The sequence below is a fragment of the Coturnix japonica genome, chromosome 11 (assembly GCF_001577835.2).
Source record: "Coturnix japonica isolate 7356 chromosome 11, Coturnix japonica 2.1, whole genome shotgun sequence".
In the NCBI taxonomy this organism is placed as follows: Eukaryota; Metazoa; Chordata; class Aves; order Galliformes; family Phasianidae; genus Coturnix; species Coturnix japonica.
In genome coordinates, this window is record NC_029526.1 from 1645815 (window position 1) to 1671978 (window position 26164).

General features: G+C 46.4%; 3 protein-coding genes across 5 annotated transcripts in view; 2 read left to right on the forward strand and 1 right to left on the reverse strand.

The window, feature by feature from the left end:
• The first annotated feature begins 74 nt into the window (after positions 1-74).
• On the forward strand, positions 75-15283 carry CENPT (centromere protein T). Of its 3 annotated transcripts, XM_032447033.1 has the most exons (14): positions 550-1270; positions 2083-2209; positions 2728-2821; positions 3596-3729; positions 4372-4402; positions 5558-5700; positions 6147-6554; positions 8486-8659; positions 9350-9559; positions 10922-11018; positions 11836-12000; positions 12795-12899; positions 14181-14271; positions 14634-15283. In XM_032447033.1, the coding sequence occupies exons 1-14, from the start codon at positions 851-853 to the stop codon at positions 14658-14660; spliced, it is 2226 nt and encodes a 741-aa protein (XP_032302924.1). In that variant the 5' UTR covers positions 550-850; the 3' UTR covers positions 14661-15283. The 3 variants fall into 3 exon arrangements, with proteins under 3 accessions (XP_032302925.1, XP_032302924.1, XP_015729152.1); XM_032447034.1 differs by lacking the exon at positions 14634-15283 and having other exon boundaries at positions 75-636; positions 14181-14580; XM_015873666.2 differs by lacking the exon at positions 14634-15283 and having other exon boundaries at positions 551-1270; positions 14181-14580.
• Positions 15284-15827: 544 nt separating this feature from the next.
• Positions 15828-26157, reverse strand: TSNAXIP1 (translin associated factor X interacting protein 1). Its single transcript, XM_015873673.2, has 16 exons — positions 26068-26157; positions 25719-25794; positions 25177-25289; positions 24825-24948; positions 24508-24601; positions 23381-23577; positions 22745-22880; positions 22342-22514; positions 21544-21673; positions 21262-21392; positions 20564-20692; positions 19402-19563; positions 18718-18827; positions 17837-17960; positions 17547-17653; positions 15828-16290 (listed from the first exon to the last, which is right to left on the reverse strand). The coding sequence occupies exons 1-16, from the start codon at positions 26154-26156 to the stop codon at positions 16062-16064; spliced, it is 2124 nt and encodes a 707-aa protein (XP_015729159.1). The 5' UTR covers position 26157; the 3' UTR covers positions 15828-16061.
• The window catches only part of RANBP10 (RAN binding protein 10), a 42864-nt gene continuing 42448 nt past the window's right edge, over positions 25749-26164 (forward strand). Inside the window, exon 1 of the mRNA XM_015873678.2 lies at positions 25749-25827. The gene's annotated coding sequence lies outside the window, so the exon portion shown is untranslated. The remainder of the gene's footprint in view (positions 25828-26164) is intronic.

Consider the following 26164-nt stretch of genomic DNA (forward strand, 5'->3'; position numbering starts at 1 on the left):
GTAACAGCGTTCCTCGGCATCTCCTTGAATCCAGCGGGCTTGTGAGCGGGGTCACGGTGGTGATGGAGGCTCAGCGTTCACGCAGGGCCCCGGCCGTGCCCCGGGAGGCGCCGGCCGCCCTCAGAGCCCGTGGCGCTTTCGGGCCCCGACGCTGGCGGCGTGGAGCAGCCGGTCCTTCTCTCGGATCTCCTCGCGGAGCTGGGCCTCGGCCAGGCGCAGGCGGCGGATGCTGCCCTTCATCTCCTTCATCTTTACCTCCAGCAGAGCGATGATGTCACGCTGCTCGTTCAGCTTCCTCAGCAGCTCCTCCGACGTGGTGCCGGACGACAAGGAGTACGAATGGTCGGGCGGGCCGCCTTCCACGGGGCCCTCCTGCCCCACCGGCAGCCAGCAGGGGCCGGGCCCGGCGGCGGCGGCGGCGGCGGCCCCGAGCTCCACCTGCACCGTCAGGTCGATGGGCTTCACGTCCTCGGCCGCGCCCCCTATCGGGGCCTCCGCGGCGGGGCCGGGGCCCTGCGGGGCCGCGACGGCGGCGGCGGCGGCTGCGGCGGCTGCGGGGCGGGGGCGGCGGGCGGCCCGCGCTGCTTTGCGCTCGTTGACGCCGCGCAGCGGGAAGATGGTGGGTACCCGCACCAGGTAGGACTTGCGGCCGCCCTGGAAGTGCTCGCTGCAGACCCGGTGCCCGGTGGTGGGCTGGAAGGTGCTGAAGCAGCCGCTGACGCCCGCCCGGGAGACGTTCTTCAGCCAGAGGCGCCTGAGCTCCTCGTCCTTGGGGAAGGTGTAGAAGTGCAGCGCCTTGTCGCGGTGCGAGTTGTTGTAGCAGCCCGGCACGCAGCACGTGAAGCCCGGCATGGCGGGGGTCCCTCGGGGCGCGGGCGCGGGGCCCCCCCGGCGGACTACAGCTCCCACAAGGCAACCGCGGCCTCTCGCCGCCCGCCGACACCGCCCGCACGGGCCGCACCGGAACTACGCGGCCCACAATGCACCGCGGGCAGCGGGGGGCACAGCGACGCCTCAGCGCCGCGCCGGAACTACGCGCCCCACACTGCGCTGCGCTGCTAAACTACCGCTCCCGGCGTGCCGCGCGGCTGCGCGACATCCCGTCGGGCGCCGCGAGATCTCGCGAGATTCTGCAGTGCGCGCGCGGTATTCGACGCGACGGTTATTGAAGGGCTCCGCCATGGCCGGCAGGGCCGGGAGCCGAGCGGGAACCGGGGCCTTCCGCACACCGAGCGGAGCCGTCAGGGCGTCACCGAGACACCGGGCTCGGGTAAGGGAGCACGAGCACGGAGTGTCCCTGTGCTAAGGGAGGAGCTCTGTAATTATCCATAATGGTCCGTAGTGTGTGTGTTGGGGGGGTTGCGAGGCCTCGGGGCTGCCGTCTGTGAGGTGAGTTACTCGAGGTTTAAGCATTGCTGAGCTGAAATGCACAGCTTCTAAATAGGAAAGGTGTGATGTGAGCTGTGTTTGGGTGTGCTGTTGAGCAATATGATTTAGCCAGGAGGTACTGGGAACAGTTGGACTATCACAGAATCACAGAATGAGCCGGGTTGGAAGGGACCTCAAGGATCATGTAGTTCCAACCCCCTGCCTGGCAGGGCCACCAAACATACACCTTTACTAGATCAGGTTGCCCAGGGCCCCGTCCAACCTGGTCTTGACACACCTCCAAGGACGGCTGGGCACTCCACCAACCTCCCTGGGCAGCCTGTTCCAGGGCCTAACCACTCTCCTAGTGAAGAACTTCCCCCTAACGTCCAACCTAAATCTTCCCTCTTTTAACTTCAAACCATTTTCCCGTGTCCTGCTATTGTCAGCCCTTTCGAAGAGTTTACTCCCCTCCTGGGAGTAAGTTCCCTTCAGGTATTGAAAGGCTGCAATGAGGTCACCCCGCAACCTTCTCTTCTCTAGGCTGAACAAACCCAACTCTAGACTAGATGATCTTCTAGGTCTTTTCCAACCTTGATAATTCTGTGATTCTGTTTGGCTTCTTTATGAAGGGAAATGATGAATGATTTTAATGCTAAGGTCCCTCCCTGCTGTGGGTTGTTGAGCTGTGTGTCTTTGTGTGTATGCTCTCAGCGTGGATCTGGCTCAATGAAGGAGAACAAGGCTGGCAGCAGCACCTTACCCAGGTACAGACCCGGTGCATTCACTGAGCTGGACAATGCCACGCCGCGCCTCATGCTGCGCAGGATCATCCAGAACCGTAAGCAGCTCCTTGTTCTACCTCAGCAAAGTGTCCAGTGAAAGCACAGCAAATGACGCCTGTGCAATGTTACGCCGTGCAGCTGCAAGCACCAGGTCTTGTGTGCAAAGTGCAGAGGTTCTTGTTGCTCACTGTGTCAAACCAAAGCTCTGCAGGTGCTGGAATGTTGATTGCTGATGCTGTCACGTGGCTGTGCTGGTTTGTCAGCCTACATGCCATCTCTCCTAGGGGGCTTCTCCACTTCTCTAAGCAGCCTGTTCTAGTGCTCTGTTGCCTTTGCAGTAAGGGAGTTCTTCCTTGTGTTAGTTTAGAACTTCCTGTGTTCCAGATTCTGCCCATTTGCTGCATGCCACTGAGAAGGGTCAGCCCCCACCGATTTGATGCATTTTAGATGTTTATAAATAGCTATGAGACTCCTTCGCAACCTTCTCTAGTCTGAACAGTCCCATATTAACTGCGTATTAAAACTGTTGCCAGTTTTGAGTTGTGGAAACCAGAATGTTTGGTTTTATTGGCAGAACCACAAGTGTCACCTCTAGCACTTAAGACAGTTGAGTTGAAAGAACAAGAAGATGCTCCACCAGAGCCTCCATCTCAGAGGACTTCTAGCACGTGAGTACTTTCTTTTTTTCACTATCAAATACAGCTGCAGTTTCTTTTCTGCTGGAATTGAGGAGCAGGATTTCTTCTGATTCAACAGTCAGGTTTGTGTTGTCACAAAGGATTTTCAGGAATAACCTTTCCAGCTTTAAAGGTTCCAAAAGTACAATGAGACTGAGGGAGTCAACAGTGGATACCTTGGGTTTGCACTAGTCCTCCTTTTTAAATGCAGACTTTTAATAGCATTTTACAGTGGAAGTGCTTGCTGGATACAAAATGTCTCCTGATGGAAGTCTGTTTAATTTTCTATCAGAGATGCTACAGTAAAAGTTCTTGATCTTTATAAGTCTACAGGCTGTGTGCTGAAGGCACTAGGGTATAAGGTGTGGGAATGAGTGATTGCCATCTCTTACATTCAGAAAACAGGTTGGTGGGTGTTTTTTACAGTGTTACTGCTTCTTAATTGTCCCTGTACTGTGCTGCTGTGGGTTACTTGCTCACCTGTAGGGTGGTTTGCAGGTGGGGTTTGCACAAACTTCATGTGTTTTTGTTCACATTCAGCTTCCATTGACTATGTTAATGGGCCTGAGTCTTCCACTGTGAAATAGAGCAAAGCTGCTAGTGGTGGCAGGTATTAATTTGCTCTGACCATTTGACCATTGTTTCTAGTCATTCATTATTTCTGCTACAGAAAGGATACATAATATCCATTTAATTTCAAGCAATACCACAGGGAATATAGCTGAGTAATAATGTCCTGTATTGAAGGCCAGATTTTTTTGACAGGATGGAACTGCAACTGCCAGACCTTGCTCTTGAAGATAAATCTGTCACTAAATTCCACATGACTAGGAAGAGAAAGAAACTCAGTGTCTCTGAATTTGAGAGAGCAGCAGACAAGCGGCTTCCTCAGAACCAGGGTAAGGATCTTTGTTTGCTGTCAAGTGACCTACTGCAGTTTAGCACCTAATAACTCCTCAGCTGGGCAGTTCTGTGTTTGGAAACAAGGCTGCAAGGAAATAATGTTTGATGTTAGAATATCTTTTTCCTTTAACTTAATGCTTGTGAATACGCTTTTATTGTAGTTGCAGTGTAGCAGAGAAAGAAGGTTAAAAGACCTCAATTTATGTATTTAGTTGGTAGTACCAGCTGGAATAGAATTTAAAGGTGGGATTCAGCTCCAACTTGTAGATCTCTGAATCTGTGTGCCCCCGTGTACACTAGGTAGCTAAACTGCTCTTAAAGTTTGAATGAGATCTACTTGCTGGAGTCTAGAGAGTGATTCAGCTCAGCCCAGGGAAGATGTGTATAGGTGGTGAATTGTGCTTGAATGCAATGGGAGCATGGTCACTTGTGGTTGGCTGTCTTAACCTGGAACTGAATCCCACGCTGTGACCAGAAAATTGACTCCCTTTTCTTTAGTCTAACATGTGGTATGAATGTGTTCATGTTTATAAGACACAGGCAATCCTGTAAAGGTAGAGAGAACATGCTCTAGTATTTACAAACGTGGGGAAGATCAATGCTCTTTAACTAACAGGTTACCAACTTCTTTTTTTAAGCTCATTCAACACTGGACAGCACTTTGGGTCGGTGAGTTTGACAAAAAATGCCTTATCTTCTGACTGCCTTCATTCATAACCTCTCTCACTGTGAGCAACATTATAGATAATTGGATATATGGTAAAGAACTGCATTGGTCATTACGCAATCATCTCTCATGTTCTATTACCATAGAGTGGAAATGTTATGCCACACGCTTTGTATTTTTCCAGGATTGTGGCCTTGTATTTCATGGCCCAGCAGGTCTGGCATGTGTTGCTACCATTGCTTCTGCCTTTCTGTGCAGGTGTCAGATCTCTTTTTGCTTCCTTGGGCCATCCTTTTTTTTTTTTTAATACCTTTCTTTCTCATAGTAAATCAGTGCAAAGCATACCTTAGAATATTATCTCTATCTGTTAATTGACTCATCACATCAGTTGCAGCAATTCAGACTTCATTCCAGGTTTTCTGGACTTAAAAGCCATTTGGCATGTCAAGAAGTTTGTTTCTTCTGTCACACTTGTACTTTGCTGTAGTTAGCAATTCTTGTTTCTCCTTGCAGTCCTTGCTCATTGTCTCATGCAAAGTAATTCATAAGGCTGAGTACCACACTTGATATCTTTTAAATCCTCCTTTGTTCTGAATCCTGCTTTTGATTGGACCATGTAGGAAGAAGAACAAGACGTAGCTGTGCTTGCCAGTCTCATTAAGATACAGAATATGTACATTCAGATAATATTTTTCCCCCCATATTTGTTCTATTGCTTTGCTCCTACCTCAAAAAGTTTATAGTGTTTGCAGCTGTAGTTTATTGTCAGTACTGACACTGAGCAGCTTCTTACACTTGATCACCATCCTCACCATGATCTAGGGGGACACCTTTACTCTCAAACACTTGTTTGTCATTTCATTTCTTTTTTTTTTTTTTAAAGATTTCTGAACCTTTTGCCACTTAATGCTGCAGGTGTCTCTATGTAAGAGGCTGTAAGACCATCTGTTTCCTGTGGTACATATTCTGATGTCAGAAAAGCAGAGTCCAATTTCATTTTATTAAAGTAGACTGGCATGTAATCTTTGAAGCTTTATGGAGTGAAGTTCTTAACTGAGTTTTGTGAAATATCGTGTTGATTGCCCACGTCTGTAATCTGAGAGCAAGTGGGGAGTGTGTATGTTTGGAAAATGGTTTCTGTCTTTCTCTTTGTGCAGATCTTTTCGCATGTCAGTGGGTTCTGTGATGGCACCGGACACTGTTGAAAAAAGAGGCTTACTCCGAAGGCCGCAGAATCGCAGAGTTATTGACATTGCTGCTTTTGAAGGGGGAGTGGAACAGAACATGCTGCAGATAAAAGGTTCCTTTTGTTTTGATACTTCTGTTTTGGGATAGAAGGGCTTGTATAGAGTGGCTTTTATAAACAGCTGCTGAAACATGGCCTGTATTTTAGGATTTAAAGGCTTAGGATTTTGTAAATCTGTTATGATTTGGGAGGCCAGATTTGGAACAAGGCACTTCACCCATAGTTGCCTTGATTCTTTGCATGTTCAATGTCCTCTGTCTAGCTTAGTCATATACACCACACAAGCAATATACTGTATGGGATTATGTTCGTAACTGCAGCTACTGGGGAGATGCTTTGACTTGGGCCACTAAAGAGTGGTGATGGAGTTCCACAGTTTAATTTGCTGCTGATTAATACAATCTGGTTGTATGACTTAGATTGTAAATTATCAAAGTCCTGGTAATAAATGAGTGTTCCTATAACTTCCAACTTTTCCAACTCTACAACTTTTTAAACAGCGCAAGACTATCTTGTGGATTTGCAAGCATCATCTGTGATTGGAACATCTACAATAAGGACTGATACAGAAGTTGTGCTGAATAGTACAGAGCTCTTTGCTGAGCCTCAATTTGAACGGAACCGTCCTGCTATTGAACCACAGACACCAGATTCAAAGACTTCAGCACAAAGAAGCAATACTTCATACCCTGCTCGCAGGGAAGCGAGGTTGGAGGGGCTGGTGTCTGGTGTGAGCACAGATAAGGGAAAAACCCGGAGATTTTCTGAAAAGGGCTTAATAACTGATCATGAACATGTTGATGGGATGACTCAGAAAACACCTGCAAAGCAGGGAGAAGAGGAGCAAGATCACTCTCAGCAGAATGACCCAATGGAACAGTTCTCTGAGTTAGAAGAAATGGCTGGCAGTGAGTACTATGGGCTGGGAATGGGGGTTTGCAGGTATTATCTGAAATCACAGAGTGACTGAATTGGCAGGTGTAGCAGAAATGTTAAGTCCTGGCTTGAAGCAGTGATTGAGCACCTGGTGGGAAGGCAGGACCAACCTGGGGGGAGCTCAGGTGTGAGCAGTGTACCTGAGTGACTGGAAGAGGTGGAGCCAGGATGAACAGCACTTGGCTCTGTCCTCTCTGCATTCTCCCTTTAGTTACTTATAGACATCCATGAGACCCCCTTCTCTAGGCTGAGCAGTCTCAGCCATTCCTCACAGGTAGGATGCTCCAATCCCCTTAATTCTTTCAATGACCTTTTGTTGAACTGCCTCCTGGCTGTGTAAATGGGAGCCTGTTTTCTTCATTTTGCATAGAGCAGGTTCCAAGTCATGGTTGTAACTGTTACATCTTGTGTTTCATGACCCTGTAACAGCTAGTCAGGACAGGGCTTTGGGCGATGTATGGGAGCTATCAGGTCATGGCCTGAAGCAGTGATGATGGAGCACTTGGTGAAGGGGTGTAGCCAGCCCTGGAAGCACAGGTGGAAGCAATTCACCTGTGCCACTGGAAGGGCTGGGCCCTGTGTCCACTCCTCCTTAAGCTCCAGTGAGGGCTGGGAGCCACAATGGGAGCATCTCTACTTGGAGATCATCTCATTTGGAGTGTTTGCTGGGTCCCCATGCTCAGACAGGGGTAAGAATTCCTTCTTTGTTACTTTGTTACTACCTTTCTTAGGCTTAAGGCAACTGTATTACCTGCTGCCTTTACTGTCTGCTTTTACAAACGCATTCTTTGCTTTCTCTGAATCCTTTTGCCATAGAAAAGGTCAGTAAACACTGCATGTGTGCTGAGGTTGGCAGGTAGTACCTGTTAATTGCATAAACCTTGGGGAGGTGTGGACACAAATTCCTGTGTTTTACTGAATTTCATTTTCTAGACCCCAGTTTAGGAGTATGAGTAAAATTAGTTAATCATGGTAATAAAGCATTTTGTTTTAAGCAGTTCTTTTGGATTAGTTTGTTTAGGTGGCAGCTATTCTCCTTTTCTAAATTAGAAATAGCATGAGATTAGCATCCTGTAATCTTTCTTAATTCATTTGGCTTTGGTCCTGTTGTAGCTTTGCTTGGGTGCACCACTGAAGGGTGAGTTTCAACAGGATGTAACGTTGGAGGGTGATGAAAGGCATCTCAGAAATACTGCAGTTCAGTGAACAGCAGCTCAAAGCTTGGGGAATGGTCAGAAAAGCTCCTCCTCAGCTGGGGGAAGACAGCTGCTCTCTGAGTGAGACAGAGGGATTTTAAAAGGAAAGCCCTTGAGCAGAATGGAGGGATGATAATTGCCCTCAGAGTAAAGGATTTTGTCCTAACATCTAACCTAAATCTCCCCTCTTCTAGTCTGAAACCATTTCCCCCTTGTCCTACTGCTACCAAATATAAAGTCAGTCTCTGTCTTTATAAGCTTTCTTGAAGTACTGAAAGGGCCACAGGGAGAATCACTGGATGCCTTACGTAGTTTTGATGTTCACTGTTCAGTTTCACGATGACTGGGTTTGTGCTCTGCCATCCATACCTGTAAGCTGGAAATGAGGAGGAGGAGCAGAGCATAAACTCCAGATATTGCTCGTTTTAAAGACATAAACTCCAAAAGTGAAAATAGCTCTATGAGATCTGCTCTCTTTATCTTTGCTTACTGAAAAGTAGGTTTCCTTAGTTGGGATCTGAGATATACCCTGAATAGGTGATAGACTCAGGAAATGTTTTTCATTGTACATATCTGGAACTGCATTTGCAGTTTATGGTTGTTGCTGTGTTTACTTATCAAGTGAATTTTAGTAATTCTTAAACTGAATGCTGGTAGTTAGTTGTATATTTGGTTGGTGAAACTGATGATAAAGTTTTGTTATTTAGCTCCAGAGCACCATGCAGATGCTGAATATTCTGAACGTTCAGAGAAGAAGCTGTCAAGAAAAGCAGAATCACAGCTAACGGCAACCCAGGATGTTGGAGTCGAAATGGAAATGACCCCTTTAGAAGGAGGAGGAATAGCAGAAGGCTCTGAGCACCAAGACTTGCCTGAAGCTGGTGAGCTCAATAGCACTAAGACCTCTCAAGCTGCATTATTGGCATCAGTGCTTGGAGAGATGCTTGTTAACTCTCTCCACATTCTACAGTCTGGGCCAAATGCTGGGGGGGAAAATATAGCCAGCTTGATATTTCAGCTGGAAGACTGCAGTACTACTCAAATAGAAACCAAAATTCTCTTGGCAGTAGTGTCTGGAAATAAATAATTGCTGAAAGCTTCTTTAATTGGCAAAAACTCTCCCTAGTAAATTAAAATCTTTGGCTGACTCAACTTCGATACCCTGTAAATGTTTTGGCAAATTTAGATCTGCTAAGATAATCTTAAATTACAAGAGTCTTCTATCTTTAACAATCTGCCCAAAGTCTTTGGTAATGCTTATACTACAGAAGCCATGTGGTTATTTTAATGAAAAGAAGTTGATCTAAAAGGAACTCAGATGACAGCTTCACTCTGTGTTACCAAGTGTCATTTTCACCTGACTTCTGCATGTGTAAGAGTAGAAAAGGGAGAAGAGGAGGATTCATCAGTGCTGTAGCTACCCAGCTTAATGGATTTATGTTCTAATCCTTGAAAGTAGGAGTATAACAGGAGGGCAACTTCTTCAGGAATGGAGAGTTGGGTTTAATCTTCTGCAGCTTTGGTTGTGATGCTTGTTACAGTAAGATATTCTTCTTGTTTTGGGAATCTAGAGCTGGAGATGGCTGGAAGCATTGGAGCTGGAAGTCTTGGCAGGGATTCTCCTGCTTCATATTCCCCTGAAAAATCTGGGACAAAGCCATTAAAAGAAGCTGTTGAGCAAACAGGTGAAATAAAGCATGGGACCATCGCAGGAGAACTGGATGCTGCTGAAGAAGAGTCTACTGCTGATGAAAGTGAAATAGAAGACCACGAGAATGAAGGTACAGAAAAGTCTGTAGTGGTAGCAGAAGGCAGTTGAAGAATCCCCTGCTATATCTCTCAACTGGTTGAAGAACAGCAAAGATTAATAACATGATCAGCTGCTTAGTCCATAACGTAGTGCAGGTGAAGCTATTGGCTGATATTCTTAGGGCCAGTCTACTATATCAGTCTGCTTCATTGCTCCAAGAGGTTTTCACAACATTTGAAAAAATATAGTTCAGTCAAGGCCACATTTGAAAATGTCTGTAGTGAATCTTAGTGCTCTCTTGGGGTTGGTCTGAAAGTTTTTCAGTGTGTAATGAGGAATTATGCACTATTGTTGTAAATCTTACCTCAGAAACCATAGCGCAAGTAGTTCCTTCTTTTGCATCCCGCTTCCTGTTCCTCCAGCACATGTCAGGATTTCTTCAGAGGAAGCTAATGTGAGGAACCATAGTGACTCACCCAGCCCTGCTTTCTGTGAGGGACTTTTGAGTTGCAGAGTTTAACTCCCATTGGTACCTTGAGACCTCTGGTAGGTGGACTTGTCTGCTGTCACAGTACAGGTGTTTTAGCCTCCTGGGGAGGTGAAGTACAAACAGTTATCAGATATGATGGATTCTTGGGCTGTGCTCAGTTTGTGAGGGAAACTGGCAGGCAAGAGGTCCTTTCTGACCACTCCTAGACAGGAAGCTGCTCAGTATTTCAGTTTAGTTAAGGGTTTTCTTTCCTGCTGTCGTTGTTATAAACTGAAGGGGTTTAAGACTGAAATTAGGGGATGCAGATTATACTTGGATGAAACTGATACAGCTGGTGCACAGGCAAAGAAAAGGCAAGATATTGTCTGCATCCTGAGCCTTAGCGGGGGGGAATTTCTGGAGCTGTGAATGTGGGAGATGCTTATAGACTGACCTTCATCTTGTGATTTTTCTTGCTCTACATATCAGTCTGCTCAGGAGAATTTGATACTGATTTAATAGGGTGACAGTGAATTAGTTTTTGTGCTTTGAAGTTCTCTGCAAAAAGGGGCTGCGACTTCTTGGCAGTCTAAGTCAATGGAGCCATCAGCCCCAGTGTGCGTTCTAGGCCCTCCCCAGCCTAGGCCAGGTCCCACACAGCCTACTGGGCAGGAGCTGGCAGTAGGGAAACCACCAGCACGTGAGGCAGGAGATGGATGGAGCAGGTAGAACTGCAGCAGCCAGTGGCCAGGCTGGTTCCGTGGAGCCACAGCCTGAGTGCAGGCAGTGTGGCACCAGACCAGGTTTGTGGAAAGCTGGCTAGACTTCTGTCTGCTGCTGCAGTGATGCTTGCTGCAGGGATTTGGAAAGTAGATTTCAGTTCTTAAGGTAGCTGGTACCTTTTTGTTTGTTTGTTTTCTTTAGAAACTTCCATGCAGACACCCATGTTTGTCCGTGCTGCAGCTAACAGACCACAACCTGTGCTGCCACCTCCACGTCCTGTGAAATCTGCGGCTCCTGAGTGAGTATAAGCAGCCTTTGTGGTGGTTTGATAGAAGTGTGTCTGGGAAACACAAGTGGTAAGAGCAGAGAGATCAGGGTGCTGCATTCTTATTAGCTATCTAATATGTGTTGTTTGGGTTTTGTATGTGTTGGTCTGAGATATGGGTCCTTTCTGTTGTTCCTTACTTGTCTACTGAGTGAATTTGGGGACTTTGCTTCCTCTTTCTGTATTGCATTTTTTTCATTTTAAATAGGAAAGGAAGACATTAGTATTTTCATTTGGGACTTTAAAAACATATATATTTGCCTAAGGGAGGAGGAATGCAAAAGGCTAAACAAAACATTTCTAATAATGTTAAAGATTTTCTGAGCATGTACTTCACGGAAGGTAACTGTGTCAAAAGAGGAACTCCTGGTAAGTGTTGTCAACTGCCAGGAGTGGTGGACTGTATCTTACAGACCAGGCTCTCCTGTCTGCACATATGACCTGGGGATACCTCAAACTTTGTCCACTCCTGGAAAGTGAAAACTACAGGGACATGTAGCACAGATGCATTTGTACATTAGAGTGGGCTGTAGCTTGCTGGCATTTGCTGTGCTGGCACCTTTATCTCCAAAAACGTGAGTCTGAATTACTTCTACTAAGGCTAGGATGCTACATGGATGGTTTGCAAAATCTGTACCTTGTGGGCATGGGAGATTTCAGCATTTAAGAGGGAGAAAGAATTAAGAGCTTGTGGTAGTTCTTAACATATTTGAATTCAGCATCATTCACTTGTTCCTACTGCCTGTGTTGGTTCACCTGTTGATGTGTGAATCTTTAATTTCTCTCTAAGGTTGCCCCCACAGCCAGTGCGGGCTAAGCCAGTTCCAAAGAGCTCAGGAGCAGCAAAGAGGAAAACACGTGAGCCTGAAATAGCAAGAGGGCTGATAAAGCAGATATTTAGCCACTATGTGAAAATGCCAGTGACCAGAGATGCCTATAAAATTGTTGAAAAATGGTAAGCAGCAGCAAACTGCCCTTTCTCCTCTTCTTTTATTTCTTTTTCTTCCTCCTGTAATTGCAAATTCTTCCAGAGACCTGCTGGCAAGTTGATAACTCTCCCTCAGCTTTTCACTACTCAGCTGGTGGGAAATCTGCAGGAAGTGTGATGAAAGTGAGAACAGAAATGTTCTAGGTGCTTTTGGCTGCTGTATGGCTATCAGTGAACAGTGTTGCCTTGCAGCAACTTCTGACATTCATCCCAGCTGGGATCAACTGCACTGTGCAGTGTTCTCTATCTAACGCACTGATATCACTGGAACTCTGAGCAGGATGGCTCTGGAGAATGGGCATGATGTCAGGCTGAGCAAGGGGAAGCTGTTCCAGCTGCACTCTTACAGCTCCAGGGTTTCTCAGCTTTTGGAGCATATAAATTAGCTTCCTGAGTACAATCTGGGGATTGTTCCAACACTGTACTCTGTAAGAGCCTGATAAATGTGTTCAAGATGAGGCTATCAGCTAACTCCTCTTCTTGCATGTGTGGGAGTTCTAGGAAGGATTCTGCTTGTCAAATGTGCAGCTGTTTGACAGCTATCTTGGCACATCCAGAGTTGCTGGGTGGTGGTCCAGAAAGCGCAGGCTGAGATGCAGTACTTCATTCCCAGGGCTGTCGTGTTTCTTCTCCCACAGATTTCCCTGGCAGGCTGTGACCTGCACAGCTGCAGTACAACTTCCCCCACAGAAGTGGGCGAGCATTTGTTGTTAGTAGACCCCCACAGCCTGATTTTCTTTCTTTCTTCAATTCTCCTTCAGTTCTGAGAGATACTTCAAGCAGGTTAGCAATGATCTGGAAGCTTACAGCCAGCATGCAGGTAGGAAGACGGTGGAGATGGCTGACGTGGAACTCCTCATGAGAAGGTAAAGGAAAGGTGTTATTAACCTGTTTTGGTGGTCTGTGTTGCATTCATAGCCCAGTGTCATTGTCAACGTATGCACACTAGCAGTGTTTCCACTGTAAGTGTGGTAACTTGTGACTTGCTCTGTGTGATGTAGCTTGGCTTTTTGTTCCAAAATAAGGCATTTATGGACTTGAATTTCTATACTCCAGAGTCAGCTTGCTAGAGGGCAGGAAGAAGCATTGAGGGTTGGGAGTGAAGGAGATGTCTGAGAAACAGGTAGTAAGAGGGGGGGAATGTATGCAAGGGTGAAGCAGATAGGGCTGGGACATGAAAGGCGTGGATAAAAAATGCAGGTGAGTAACAGTAAGTGTAAGTCTAGGCTGTTTGCATCCCTGAGAGCACTTGCAACTGAAATAGGGACTGCAAACACTCACACTACTGTCCTCCAAACAAAATCCCATTCCAATAGAGTTCAAACTAAAAGTTCCTTGCCAAAGCAGGAAAAAGACTCTGGCCTGGCCTCTCCTGACAACAGTATTCCTCTTCTGACTGCTGCAGGACCTCACAGAGGGCTCACATCCTGCAAGTGCGGCTCTTCCTTTTAGGCTCTCTCAGCTCCCCCATGTTAGGACTGGATTTATGTTGTCCTGCAACCAAAATACAAAGATTCTGTTCTTGGATTGGGAGCCCTCTGTAAAACTGAGTCCTGAAGCATTTTTCACTCCTCATTTGAAGTCATGGAAGTTGTTATTCTAGTTTCCCTTGGAAGAGTTTATTACAGGTGTTACATTAAAGTTATTTGAGGGATTAAAGTAAATGGTTTTGTGTGGGCTTGAGTGCCAGGAGCTGCTGCTGCTTAAAAAGAATAATCCCTTGCTGTCTAGAGAATTCATTTTCCCACCTGACAGCTGTGTGTTGAAATGGATAAAACAGGTCAAGAAGCATGACGGCTTAGTTGGCCAGGCTTGAGGATTCTGTAGGCTTATTCTACCTTTTTCCCAATAACTTTCCACTGCCTCTTAAAGAGATTAGGAATTGTTACCAGTTGATGAATAAGAACAGTATTTCTGCTCTTACTGCAAAGAAAGCATGGATAAAGGGGGCTGTTTTCTTTCTGTGACACTGGGAGCTGTGTGAAAGTAAAGGGAGATGACTTTTCTAGTGCAAACAGCCACAGTCTGTGTGTTTTGGGTGTTAAATGCAATAATGTCACTGCAAGAAAGCTTCAGAAACTTAGATATTAACTTTATTGGAAACTTTCCACTAACTGTTCTGCTTCTTCTCTCTTTTCTGAACAAAGGCAAGGGCTGGTGACAGACAAGATGCCATTGCACGTGCTGGTGGAGCGTCATCTCCCTCTGGAGTACAGGAAGCTGCTGATTCCCATTGCTGTGAGTGGGAATAAAGTGATTCCCTGCAAGTGAACGTGCCCCTCTGGCAGTGGGCATGTCCTAGGGGTGGCAACAGCTAACTTCTGCAAGCAGGCCATGGGTTGTTCCATGTGATGGTTTTCCACATGTAACTACTGGGGCAATACGTAGCCAGCACAGTCTTAAATTGATTCAGGTTGTGCTGTGGCTATTGTGCCAGCCTGCTGGATCTCATCATCAGTCATTATATATATAATTTTTGTATCTTAACATCGAATACTTTTACACAGCTCTGTAAAATAAAAAGATGTGTATTCTGCATACTACAAATGCTCCTTATTCTGGTGAGTTGAAAGGTAACCGTACATCTGCTGTGTTTTTAGAATGTTCCTAATAGGCACTTGTGCTGATACTCTTCATGCAGACCCTTTGCTTCTGGCCAAATTAGAGCCCTTCTGCAATGTGCTTCAGTGCTAAGGTAAGAAATGGTGAAAGAAGTGCTGCACAGCAAGTGTGTGAGGGAGTAATGAGGAAAATGTGGGAGAAACAATCCTGCAGACCCCAAGGTCAGTGTGGAAGGAGGGTGGGAGATGCTCCAGGAACAGAGTAGAAGTTTCCTACAGCCCAGGAGAGGTTGATGGTGGAGCACGATGCCACTGGGCAGCGTGGGGAGGAAGGAGCAGCAGAGGAGCAAAGTGTTAGGGGCTGATGGCGGCCTGTGTTCCCCACCTTCCTGCACTATATGGAGCAGGAAAAAAGTAGAAGAGTTTGGGAATGAAGGAGTGAATTAGAGCTTTGGAAGAAGAAGAGAACAGGGAGAAAGCTATCTTTAGTTTTGTATCTGTCTCGCCGTTTCTTTGTATCTTCTCAAGTAATTGCCAGTAATTTAATCTTCCCCAAGTTTAGGCTGCTTTGCCCCTGATGGTAAGTTGTTCGGTCCCTCCCATTGTTTCTTAAATGTGTAAAGGGCTGCACTTCTGCAGGTATTTCCTGATGCCAACCATGGTGCCAAATAAACCTCTTGTGTCCTTCAGGTAAGGGAGATGACATGTGAAATGCTTGTATGTGATTTTACCACTTATAGCGAGCCCAAGCTGCACCAGGAGCAAGGATTTGTGAGGTGCAAAGAACGGTGGCTTTCTAAAACAATTGACAAGCTGGGAAAGAATGACACAGTTTTCAGAGGAACACATCAGACTTTCCCTTGGATATCATTCACCTGTTATGCTGTTCTGTGTTTCCCAGTTACTTAGCTTGTTTGCAATTCCCAAGGTAAGGCAATTGAAGTGCTTGCTTATTTTCAGGGGAAGAAAAAGGATCTGATCCATCCTCCTCTACCACCTCTGAGTTTTAGCTGCTGTCTTAGATTTGAAAAAACAGAGCTCTTAAATAGATTAATTTGACTTAAAGAAAAAAAAGACTTCAAACTGATCAATTAGTCCATGGAGAAGGGATGGCTCAGGGCTGCTGCTTTGCTGTCCCCTTGTGTCACAGTGGGGCTGAACAGAGCCGGTGCTTCCAGCTGGGGTCAGCTACAGCTCAGCCAAACGAAAGGAAAGAATTGCAGGCTAGAGGAGTGAAGTAATTGCTCTTTTCTTTTTTCTTCTTTGAATTTTAGAAGTGTTCTAAAGCCACAAAATACACTTTTCTGCATTCTTGTATCCATGAGGAACAGTTTCTTATTGAAAAGTGTGGTGTAGCTTCCCAAATGTCTAGAATGGAGCTCCAAATGGTGCAGTTAATGAGGACTTCTGGAAATCACACCTGGCTTTTGGCAGCAGTGCTTTTTATTCTTAATATGAGAAGCCTCCTTAGTCTCCTTCCAAGTCTGTTGTGCTTCCTTTCCTGGTTGAGGGCCGTACTCGTCTCACATCTCCAACACGGAGTCTCTCCAGTACGGTGTCCACAGGCACAGCTTCTTGGTCAGACTGTTCTTCTCTGACCTGGTAAGCCAGGCTGATGTAGGCATCTAGTGTCTGATCATTGATCTCAGGATCAATCCTGCAGAAGGCTGCCTTCAGATCATCTGCATTCACCTCTCTGTTTGCAAAACAATTTGGTCACTTACAATGCTGTGATATATGACAGGAATGCATGAATGTTTGTACCACAGTGAGAATCTGAGTTGTTCAGAATGCACCTTTGCTCAATACTATCTCTTGTAGGATATTTTTAATATGCATGTAATAAACTAAGTACTAAATTAGACTGAACAGAAGTTGGGATAAGTTAGTTGGTGATCACCTGGGAAGACTTTAACTTCGCTCTGTGAAGCCTTTTGATACATAACAATGTTTTTCCTTGCTAATCATGAAAGTGCCCATGAAAGACAGCATCAACCTTTGTGGGCATCCAGCCTCACCTTCGGTGTTTCCCTCAGCCTGGCACAAGGCTTTTTTTCTATGCAATTGCTCCACCCTGTTTGTCTTGATTTTGAGGTGGAACTATTTCTCAGGTTTTTGCCTTCAAGTCTGCAGCTGTCAGTCCTGTTTGCTTTTCTCAGTCCTTAGAACTGATCTCTGAGTATGTACAGGATTTTACTGCTGTTCTTAGAGAGCTGAGGGATGTCAAGTGCTGAAGGGGATCGTTACTAGTACAGCCAACTTTCTCTACTCGCTGCTTGCCATAGCCCTTACAGGCTGCCTGTCCTGCCTCTTTACCTTGTGCCCATTTGTTGTTATTCCTGGTGAGCCTGTTTGCTAGTTAGCAGGTTTCTCAACCTGACCCTGGCTTCCTCAGCAAGTCCTAGATACACTGTGCATCTCCAGTTCCCACACTGACCATGCCTCATCTCCTGCTGCTCTTCCTTAGTAAAAGCTTCCTGTTCTCCCAGACTTGTTACTTCCCCTTGTCTGTAGCCACTCACTGCTGCTTCTTGTCTGCATCTCCAGACTGTGTCCCCAAAATGCTCCTCCTTGTCTGAATGCTCCTAGCACAGCCTTCTCTTTCTCCCTGTTCACTCTACCATTTTAGCTCCCACTGTTCCTACAGCTCTCTTTTTGACCCCTGCAGGGACCTTGGCTAATGGTCATTCCAGAATGACCATTGAGCATCTCTGTGGGATCCCTGCAAGCCCAGGAGCAGTGCAAATCCAGCCCCGGCACATGGGCACAGTGAGGTTGGAGGAGTGATGAGGAGAAATGCACAAATCACCATGGAGTGGGGAAATGGGCAATGAAAAGACCCAAATGTGTGACGCAGCAGGTATTCACATCTGAGACCTTGCACAGCCCCTGCACAAGTGATGTCCTGATCCACTGTCCCCACCCCCATTAGCCCATTCCCTTTGTACATACGTTACATCTCCCAGGCTGTTCTTTAGCTCTTGCAGGTACTCCTGCTTCTCACTAACATACTGGCTCCTGAGCTTTGCAACAAAAGGTTCAGGGTTTCCCTCTTCATCCTGAAAGAGATTACAGCATGGATCCTGTGTTCCTCCATCTCAGTATGAGTCATTCCCCAGCGTATGTTAAAACAGCTCTCCTAGAAATGGAATTTCTATATGAAAAGTGAAAATAAAATCTGGAAAAACTCTTCCACAAGAAAAAAAAGCACAAACTTGTGTTGAAGACTTATGTGAACTTACTTCTTTGAATAAGGATCTGTAGTCAATGAGGTCATCATCACTGTCCAGGCTGAACCTGCTCGCATCAACCAGCTCTTGGATTGCATCTCTTCTTTTCAGAGGAAACGCTTCTATCAGAGCCATCCTGTTTGGAGACAGGTAACAGAATGTGAGCAGTTAATGAGTGCTGGTATGGATGGCAGCATCCTAGGTTAGCAGAGCGTGCATGTACGCCGTGGGCCAGATCTTCAAAACTTCACTGACTTCAAACAGGATACACATGCCAAGGAAGTGCATGTACCTTCAGGTAACAAAGAAAGGGTGATGTTTTCAGGTGGATGTTGATGCTGAGCCATTTGGGAAGTTCTGAATGCAGCATGGTGTTGATTAGCTGGAAGCTGGCATGTCTACACCAGAGCCATGTTCCCAGCTATCTGCTGGAGGTAGATCTTACCTTTGTTCTAGTGCTATAGCCCCAAGAAATGCTGTCTCTAGTGAGCACTGTTTATGAAGGCACAGATGATAGACAAATCCTGCACCTGTAGCAAAACTCATAGGAATGCTTTGTGACCCATCCTAGGAGCTAATGGGAGTGATGCAGAGGCTGCTCTGTCTCCTCCCTGGGGAGCAGGGCAGGGTGCAGATGCTACCCCATACCACTGCATGTGTGCGGTGCCCCGTGTGTCTTCTCAGGTTTCCCAGTTTTCTTACTCAAAACCTGCAGTTCTCATATAATTCTAAAACCTAACTCTGAGTTTTAAAAGTAGACACTTGCTATAACTGTCCACACAAGAATTTAAGTGAGAAAACTTGCTCCCTAGGCTGTGCTGACAGATAAGCAAGACAGACAGACTTGGCATATCCCAGCATGCAGAGCTCAGTTTGTAGTGCTTGGTTCTTGCCTGAACTGCTCACTGGGCAGGGACCCGTTGCTGGAGCTGTCACAGGCAGCCAGCTCCTTCTGCAGGTCAGAGATCAGCTGGTTCTGGTTGTGGTACTGCTCTTCAGCTACCTGTGGAACAGGGAAGGTTCACAGGTTGGGAGCTGACTTATCTGTTGGCCCTTGGGCTGCATTCAAGAGGGAGGCAAAATTGCAAAGGGTTGTGTTTGCTTCTAAATCATCTTTCACCTGAACTGTTTTTAGTGATTTATAAACAATTGAGCAACACCATATCTTGCAGGGCAGCTGTTCATAACAGTTCCTTATTAAGCAAACTGCTTTGGAGCAGGTTGTTCATTGTCATATGCCATGGGGCTTGGCCTCTTCTCCCAGGTAACAGTGATAAAATGAAAGAGAATGGCCTAAAGTTGTTCTAGGGAGGTTCAGGTTGGATATTAGGAAAAATAGCAGTAATATATTGGAACAGGCTGCCCAGGGAGGTGGTAGAGACAATACCCCTGGGGGTGGTCAAGAACTGTAGAGATGTGGCACTGAGGGATGTGGTCAGTGACTGAGGTGGGGGTGGCCTTGATTTTAGAGGTCTTTCTATGTGGATGGGCAGCAAAGTGAAGCTGCCTTGCAGAACACTTCCCTGCTACCAGCAATGTCTGGGCAGAGGTGCAGCACAGGGGCCTGGGATGCCTACCTTCCCAGTGAGTATCTCATAGAAGGAGCTCATGACGTGGTTTGATGGACAGAGTCGCATGTACTCATAGAGAGTGTAAGACCATTCCACAGCAGAGGCATCTCCGTACTTCTTCTGGAGGTAGCTGAGAAAGAACTCAGGAAGACTGGATTGCTCTCCTGTCTGCAAATAACAAGTGAGCATCATGTATAAACAGCAGGACTAAATCAAATCTGCCAGTCTGACTGCAGCTGTTTGCATACAGATGTGTCTTCTATAACTTGTGCTGGCTGGAGCCTTCCCTGCTGTTGGGTCATTCAAAACCTTCCTTCCAGGTTTAGTCTATACAGTCTATATGAGGAAGCTGTCCTGCTGCTGAGTCCACAGATCATCTCTTTTCTCCTTTGTGAAATATTTAGGGACTTATTACCTGTGAGGTGCTACCCCCTCTGTCTGATTTAGCTAAGCTTTGTTCAAGGGTTCAGACAACTTGGAGTGGTGACTGGAGAGACCTGAAGCCAGGCAATGATTGCAGCAACCCGGCTTCCCCAGGAATCTAATCTGAAAGTGAAAAGCAGCCATAAGAAACACTAAACTGTTTAAGGCTGACCTAAGGGATATATTTAGGCTTCTAGCTCGAGTGAAGAAATCCATGAAGTGCTTCTGGCTCTGTCAAGGTTGCTCTTGTGTTTGAGGCATAACAACAGGACATTGTACTTGTCCCTAACATGAGAGGGTTTAAACACATGTCCTTTGGCCTCCACCCACCACTCCCAACACACCCTGGACAAAGAAGGGGAAATTCTCTGCTCTTTTTGTGCAACAAAACTGAAGTACTTTTATGCCAATTTGCTTAATAAGTGATTTTTTTCTTTTGCCCTGTTCCTCCTTTTCTGTACCTCATCTTTATGTTCTGTGGTGCCACTTGTTCCTCTGTGGACTTTCAGAGTGGATTGGCATAGGTTAATATCAGTCCAGGGGAAAAAAAACCCAAGCAATTGGCCATGCTTTGGTTGCACAGATATAGCCAAGCCTTCCAAACCTAAGCACAGATGCTACGTAGTTGTGATGGCATCCTGGTGTGCCAGGACATCCCAGAATAGCAGCAGTCACTCTAGCTAAGGTCTCAGATTCAGAGTGTGGCTGATTTAGCTCAGGGCTTTAGAGAGGGGAAATGACAAACCTGCTGATCGTGTGCCATTTTCTCTTTCCAGATGTCCTTCAGGATGTTCACCACATCCTTTTTAGTTGGCTTTTTGTTCTTGACTTCACCTTCATGCCTCAGGTACACAGGAACCTTATCACCTTTGCCCTAAGTAATGGAAAAGAAACAGAGATGAAGCCTTCCCCTCACTGGCATCAGTGCAGCATTAAGCAATGTTTTGGTGAATTTCTTAGGGAGAGATGTTGAAGCACCAAGGAAGTGTTACTCTGAGAAAATGTTTGGATACATGATGAGGTGAAGAATCCTTGTAGCACTGCCTTGTCTGTGTATCATTTCCTGCCTCCCCTGCTTAGGGAGGATCCCCTAGGGGGATAGAGTGGTTTGAATTACCCCCTAATGCCATGGGAAGGAGTCATTCCCTACAGTGCACTCCTGCTATGCACTCTTAGTCACTCTGGTGCTTGGCTAAGCTCATCTCAGCAGTGGACTTTTCCAATCTTAATGATTCTATACTTCAGCTGTCCTCCATGTGCTTACCCTCAGGTTCAGCTTTTCTCTTGCATTCGAGTTTCCCCAGCTCTAAAGTTTTTCCACTGGGAAGGTGGGCACTGAGTACACCATGTCCAGCCACGTAAGCAATTTTCCCACCTTCTGGATGGGTATTTACTACCAATTAATCTCAGTGGAAACAAGCAGAGGTGAAAGCATGCACGTACCCATCCGTGGAAGGCATTCATCTCTTTTAGCACTCTTGTTCCTATTTCCTCCAGAAGCACATCCACCAGCTGGTTGCTGCTCTTCCCCTTGGCCAGACGGCCCCACCGCTCCTCTCCACCACGAATCACTTCTGCAACAACAAAAAGATGCTGAGCTGTTAAGAGAGATCCATTTTTTCCCGTGAGTAGTGGTTTTATGTGAGCCCGTTAGGAACCTTACATTGGATACAGCTCTATAGACATGTAGTCTATAAGCAAACCAGTGCTGAGTATAGGTGGTACCTGAACACTTTGCCCAGTTGGGCCGGGGTGTGTGACTACCGCCTCGATCTTCTGCAGTCTCTCTGTGGACTTCCAGCAGTGTTCCATATTCCTCATGGAGCTGATCAAAATCCTTCCTCAGAGTCTCCGTCTGAAGCATACAGAAAGGAGGGCTGTAACAAACCAGCTGCAGCAGTGGAAGTTTTCTGTTGTCTGACAGCTCGGGTGAGCATTTGGTGCAACACATTGATATACAGAGAGCAATTATTGGTTAACTGCCTTTGGATTGGATGAAAAATAAACAGTCCATTAATTTTTCTTGTTATCATTCCCAGAAACTTCAAACAGAATATATCAGTGATATTTGTAATGCTGTTTTTTTTGTGTTTAAAAACAGGCCTTAATGCACTAGGAGAGGTTCTCCTTGGGAGAACTTGGAGCTGGAGGGACAGCTTCCATCATCGACAGGTCTCCCTGGCTTGAGGAACCTCCTCTGGTTCTATCACAGCTGGAAAATGCGTTGACCTCCCTGGTGGTGGAGTTGAAGGCCTGGAGTTGCAGTAAGGTAAAGAAGCCATGAAACGCTATTGGGAAAGACAAAACCCAGCTGGGCAGGTAGCTGTTAGTAGCCTGGTTCAGCAGCAGTTTCAGTTTGCTGTGTTTTGGATAAAACTGTAAAATGAATGTCGGACAAGCATAGTTCAAAATGCCTGCATGTGACCTGTGTGTACAGAGTCTCTATCCTAACCTGAATACTTATGCATCCCATTATGTTTGCATTCATGTGATACAGCTCAAAAATTCAGAGCTTGTGCTCACCTCCTGAAGTAAATCAGAGTATTTCTTCTCCAGTGATTCAAAATCTCTCCTGGGCACAACGTCTCCATACTCTGCTATCATTGCATTCAGCTCCACTTGGGCTTTTGTGAGGTCCTGCCGAGCCATCTTCAGTGCCAGAGTGAGCATCACCACATCTTCGCCCTTGTCAACTTCTAACAACAGGTGTTATGGTTAGAAAAGAACACTGAGATAATCTGTTCCAACCACCCACCCATATCCTTGCCTAATCCCTTTCCAATGTGCTTATGGGTGTTTTGTTCACAAATTTAGCTTAAGAAGTGGACGGTATCTGGTGATATTTTGGAGATGCTCATTGCCGCACTGTGGGTGTGCACTGGGCCTCTGGGCAGGACAGGTTCCTACAGAGATCTACTTTCCCCACCTTGGACCTGTTCCTGTTTCACCTCCGGCTGCTCGTTCTGCCTTTCATTCAGTTTTGCTAGAAGCAGTTTGCGGGCGCTGCACTCCTCGAGGTAGCGAGTGTACTCCTCAGCTACACTCATCTGCAGGCGCTCCACCTGCAGGAATTGATCAGCATCAGTGGGAAGCTGTGGGCTGGTGCAGTGAGCCTAGAGCAGAACTATGGGGCAGGGAGTGGTGCAGGGGATGTGAAGTGGAAACAACTGGAGTAGGAGAGTGGGCAAGAAATAACACTGTAGGAAAGGATGGAGGAGAAACCAAAGGAATGTCTACGGCTGCAAAGGGAAGAAATATTTTTGAGTGTTTCAACACAGCTGGTGAAACTCGTGTCTCCAAGGTTCAACAAGTGCTATCTCCATGACTAAGGAGCCTACAGTCTGTGCAGAAGCTGGTTATCTGGGACAGCAGCTACAAGCCAAGGCTTCTGATAGCTGCAGCACAGCCAGCCCTAAGGGAACGCAAATGCTCTTGAGCTGGCTGAGATCCAGCATCTCTACAATACCAGCTGCTCCTGGTACCAAAGGATGAGCACCTGGGAGGAAGAGATCAGATGAATCCAGCTGCAGTTGGGAGATGTTTGACCTGTAGCCTTATTTACCTGAGTCTGAAGAGAACAGTTCTCTTCCTTCATGCTGTCAATAAGCTTTAACAAATGAAGTTTCTCTTGCTTTAAAGTATTAATTTCCACTTTCTCCTTTTCCTGCAGTGCTAATATCTGCTGGGTGCACTCCTCAGACACAGTGGCGACCATGACCTTCAGGGGCTCTAGGGCACGGATCATCTCCTCCTGATGAGCTAAAGAGAGCAGAGGTGGGCTCTTACAAAGCAAGAATTTTACTTTGTTTGTTTGTTTTCTTGGGTATTTCACGCTTTGTCATAATGGAAACTGATGATGCCATCACGTTTCACTGGGTTGTCGCCATTTAAGCACAGGCAGCATATGGAGCTATGCTTGACTTGGATCCCAGGTTCCAGTTACATGGTAGAACTCTACCTGTCACCATCTTGCTATGGTGAAAGACCATCATTAGGCAGCCAGGTAACAGATGCTGGGATAAACAATATGTTTTACTGAAGAAACTCTGTCCCATTAGAAAAACATTGACATCTGCAGGCTGCTCAGTGTGACGGGAGCTCCTAGTGGCGGGCTATTTCTAGCACACTGACTATTTACAAAGCACTGCTATCACTGTGGCATCTGAGAGCCAAGAAGGGTTTAAAGCGTGCCACAAATGGACAGAGAACAGCCAGTTCAGCTCTCTGCCCTGCCTTGCTTCAGCAGTAATGCGAGCTTCAAGTTACCATGGCAAGTGCACCCAAAAATATTGGTATGATATACTCTACTATCAGTATGGTGGCTTCAGAAAAGCTCTGAGATATGGATGGATGTTGCCTGAACTATGAGCGTGGTAAAGATAAAGATAAATCAATACTTAAAAGCTTTAAATCTAAATAATATAAATCTGATATATATATATTTATATATATATATCACCTGTTATGTATGAAGGAAGTAGACTCCCATGTGGTATCAAGGCCATGGGAAGACTTCATTAATAGACCAGGAAGATACATCTACTATTTGACATATTAGTCCCTCAAAGTAACCTATTCTGTGTGAACATTTAGAATGTTCTCTATGTATATATCCAGTATGTGACTAGCTGTGTAGGACTACATCTCCATTAGTGTTTTCCCCTCAGGGATCAAAGTCCAGGAGCTTACCCAGTGTGGCTTCATACTCCTTCTTTATAGCTGACAGCAAGGGCTTGTAGGTCTTGAAGTTGTCTATGAAGAACTCAAAGATCTCCCTGTAGGGCTGAGAGAGGAAAGAGAGCTTGAGAAATCATTATGTTCACTTCTCAGAATGTGATAACTGGGCCCTGGACAAAATGATCTGGCAGGACAGCCCATATGTTGACCTCTCTTTTCTCTTGCTGTTAATCATCCATCAGTAACCAACTGATGAACTGACAGATGGACCAGATGATCCTAGTGGTCTCAGCATGTTTTTTCTAAGTCAACAGAAACTTGGATCTGACCTGCAGCTTCACTTCCTGGGAGATCCCTTTAGTCGGGTCAAGAGTCTGCAGCTCTTTCCTTAAGTAAGACTCCAATTGCTCCAAGTGTTGTGGCTTTGGAATGGCAAGAAGGGCCTGTTCATTGCTGCAGGGACACAGGAGAATGGATATCAGCTCAAGGACTTGGGTTTTCTTCCTACTGCCCATTGCTACCAGTCAGAACCAATATTATTATTTATTATGCTCAAGTTTTGTGAGATAAGCCAACCTCATTTTCACCAATGCTGGGAGAGGTTCAGCTCTGTAAGTTCCTAGTTTCCAAACCCTGTTTCTAGCTCCCTGTGGCTTAGCCAGCAGTACAGGCTGTGCTTACCCATGTGTTCTCTCCTCTGGGGCACTGCAGGGTTTGTGATTCCTTAGCACTGTCTGCCCAGCTGCATATGCAGGCCATGTGGACCAGTAGCCTCTAGCAGAAGGCTGGAAAGGCTTGAGAGAGAAAGAATTAGGATTAAAGAGCACTGCAAACACAACAGAGCCCAAATGAGGTCGAAATATACCCAAGGATGCCACGCAGTCAGTCAAACTACCCAAGAGAATAGTGGGATAGAAATACAACCTAAATGCAAATGGAAACAAACTTTTATGAACCTAAACCCACTCTTAGTTTGGTATATCCCTTCCTAGTACTTATTTATGCATCATTTGGATATAGTTTACACCATGCTATGTTACCTACTGACACACACTATGGTTCCTGAAGGTGCCCTAAGCCTATGATTAACCAGCTTTTTATTGCCTTCATTTTGAACTATATGTGTCAAAATCTGGCTTTAGTATTTGGTGTGTGCACCCACAGAAGCCATCACAGCCCAGAACAGCGTTTATATTCCACTGCACCCTTAAACCTGGACTCACCGGAGCCTTCTGCTTCTTGGACAGGCCGGGCTTTGCACTGCGGGGCTGCAGCTTGGAGGGACATTCAGGAGAGACCCTGTGCGACAGCAGGGAACAGACTCACCCAAAGGTACCGAATAAACTGCATTTGTTGTGCTTGTACAGCTGAGCTCCGGGACCGAGCCCACATCGGCTGCTTTGCTCCTTGTCACTGTGAGAGCAGCACGGAGCCCTGTGCTGGGCAGACCTCAAGAGCTGCTCTGATCGTGTCCCGTGCCGCTCACCGGCCCCCAGCCCGTCCCGTACCCGTCCCGTACCCGTCCCTCACACCCGGCCGTGCCGCCATGCCCCGCCGGTGCCGCCTGTTTACCCCCGTTGCCATGCAGACGGCCGCCTCAGGACCCCCCTCCCGCCGCTATAGCTGCCCGCGGCGCGCCTGACGCCGTTCTCCGCCCACATCGACCCCA

Coding starts and splice junctions, on each gene's coding strand:
- CENPT (XM_015873666.2), top strand. CDS start 851: ATGGCGGGGGTCCCTCGGGGCGCGGGCGCGGGGCCCCCCCGGCGGACT. Junction 4,403..5,557: donor CTGGACAGCACTTTGGGTCG/GTGAGTTTGACA, acceptor CTCTTTGTGCAG/ATCTTTTCGCATGTCAGTGG. Junction 5,701..6,146: donor GAACATGCTGCAGATAAAAG/GTTCCTTTTGTT, acceptor CTTTTTAAACAG/CGCAAGACTATCTTGTGGAT.
- TSNAXIP1 (XM_015873673.2), bottom strand. CDS start 26,156: ATGTGGGCGGAGAACGGCGTCAGGCGCGCCGCGGGCAGCTATAGCGGC. Junction 18,828..19,401: donor ATGAGATACTCACTGGGAAG/GTAGGCATCCCA, acceptor CCTGTTCCACAG/GTAGCTGAAGAGCAGTACCA. Junction 17,961..18,717: donor CTGCCCAGTGAGCAGTTCAG/GCAAGAACCAAG, acceptor GTCTCCAAACAG/GATGGCTCTGATAGAAGCGT.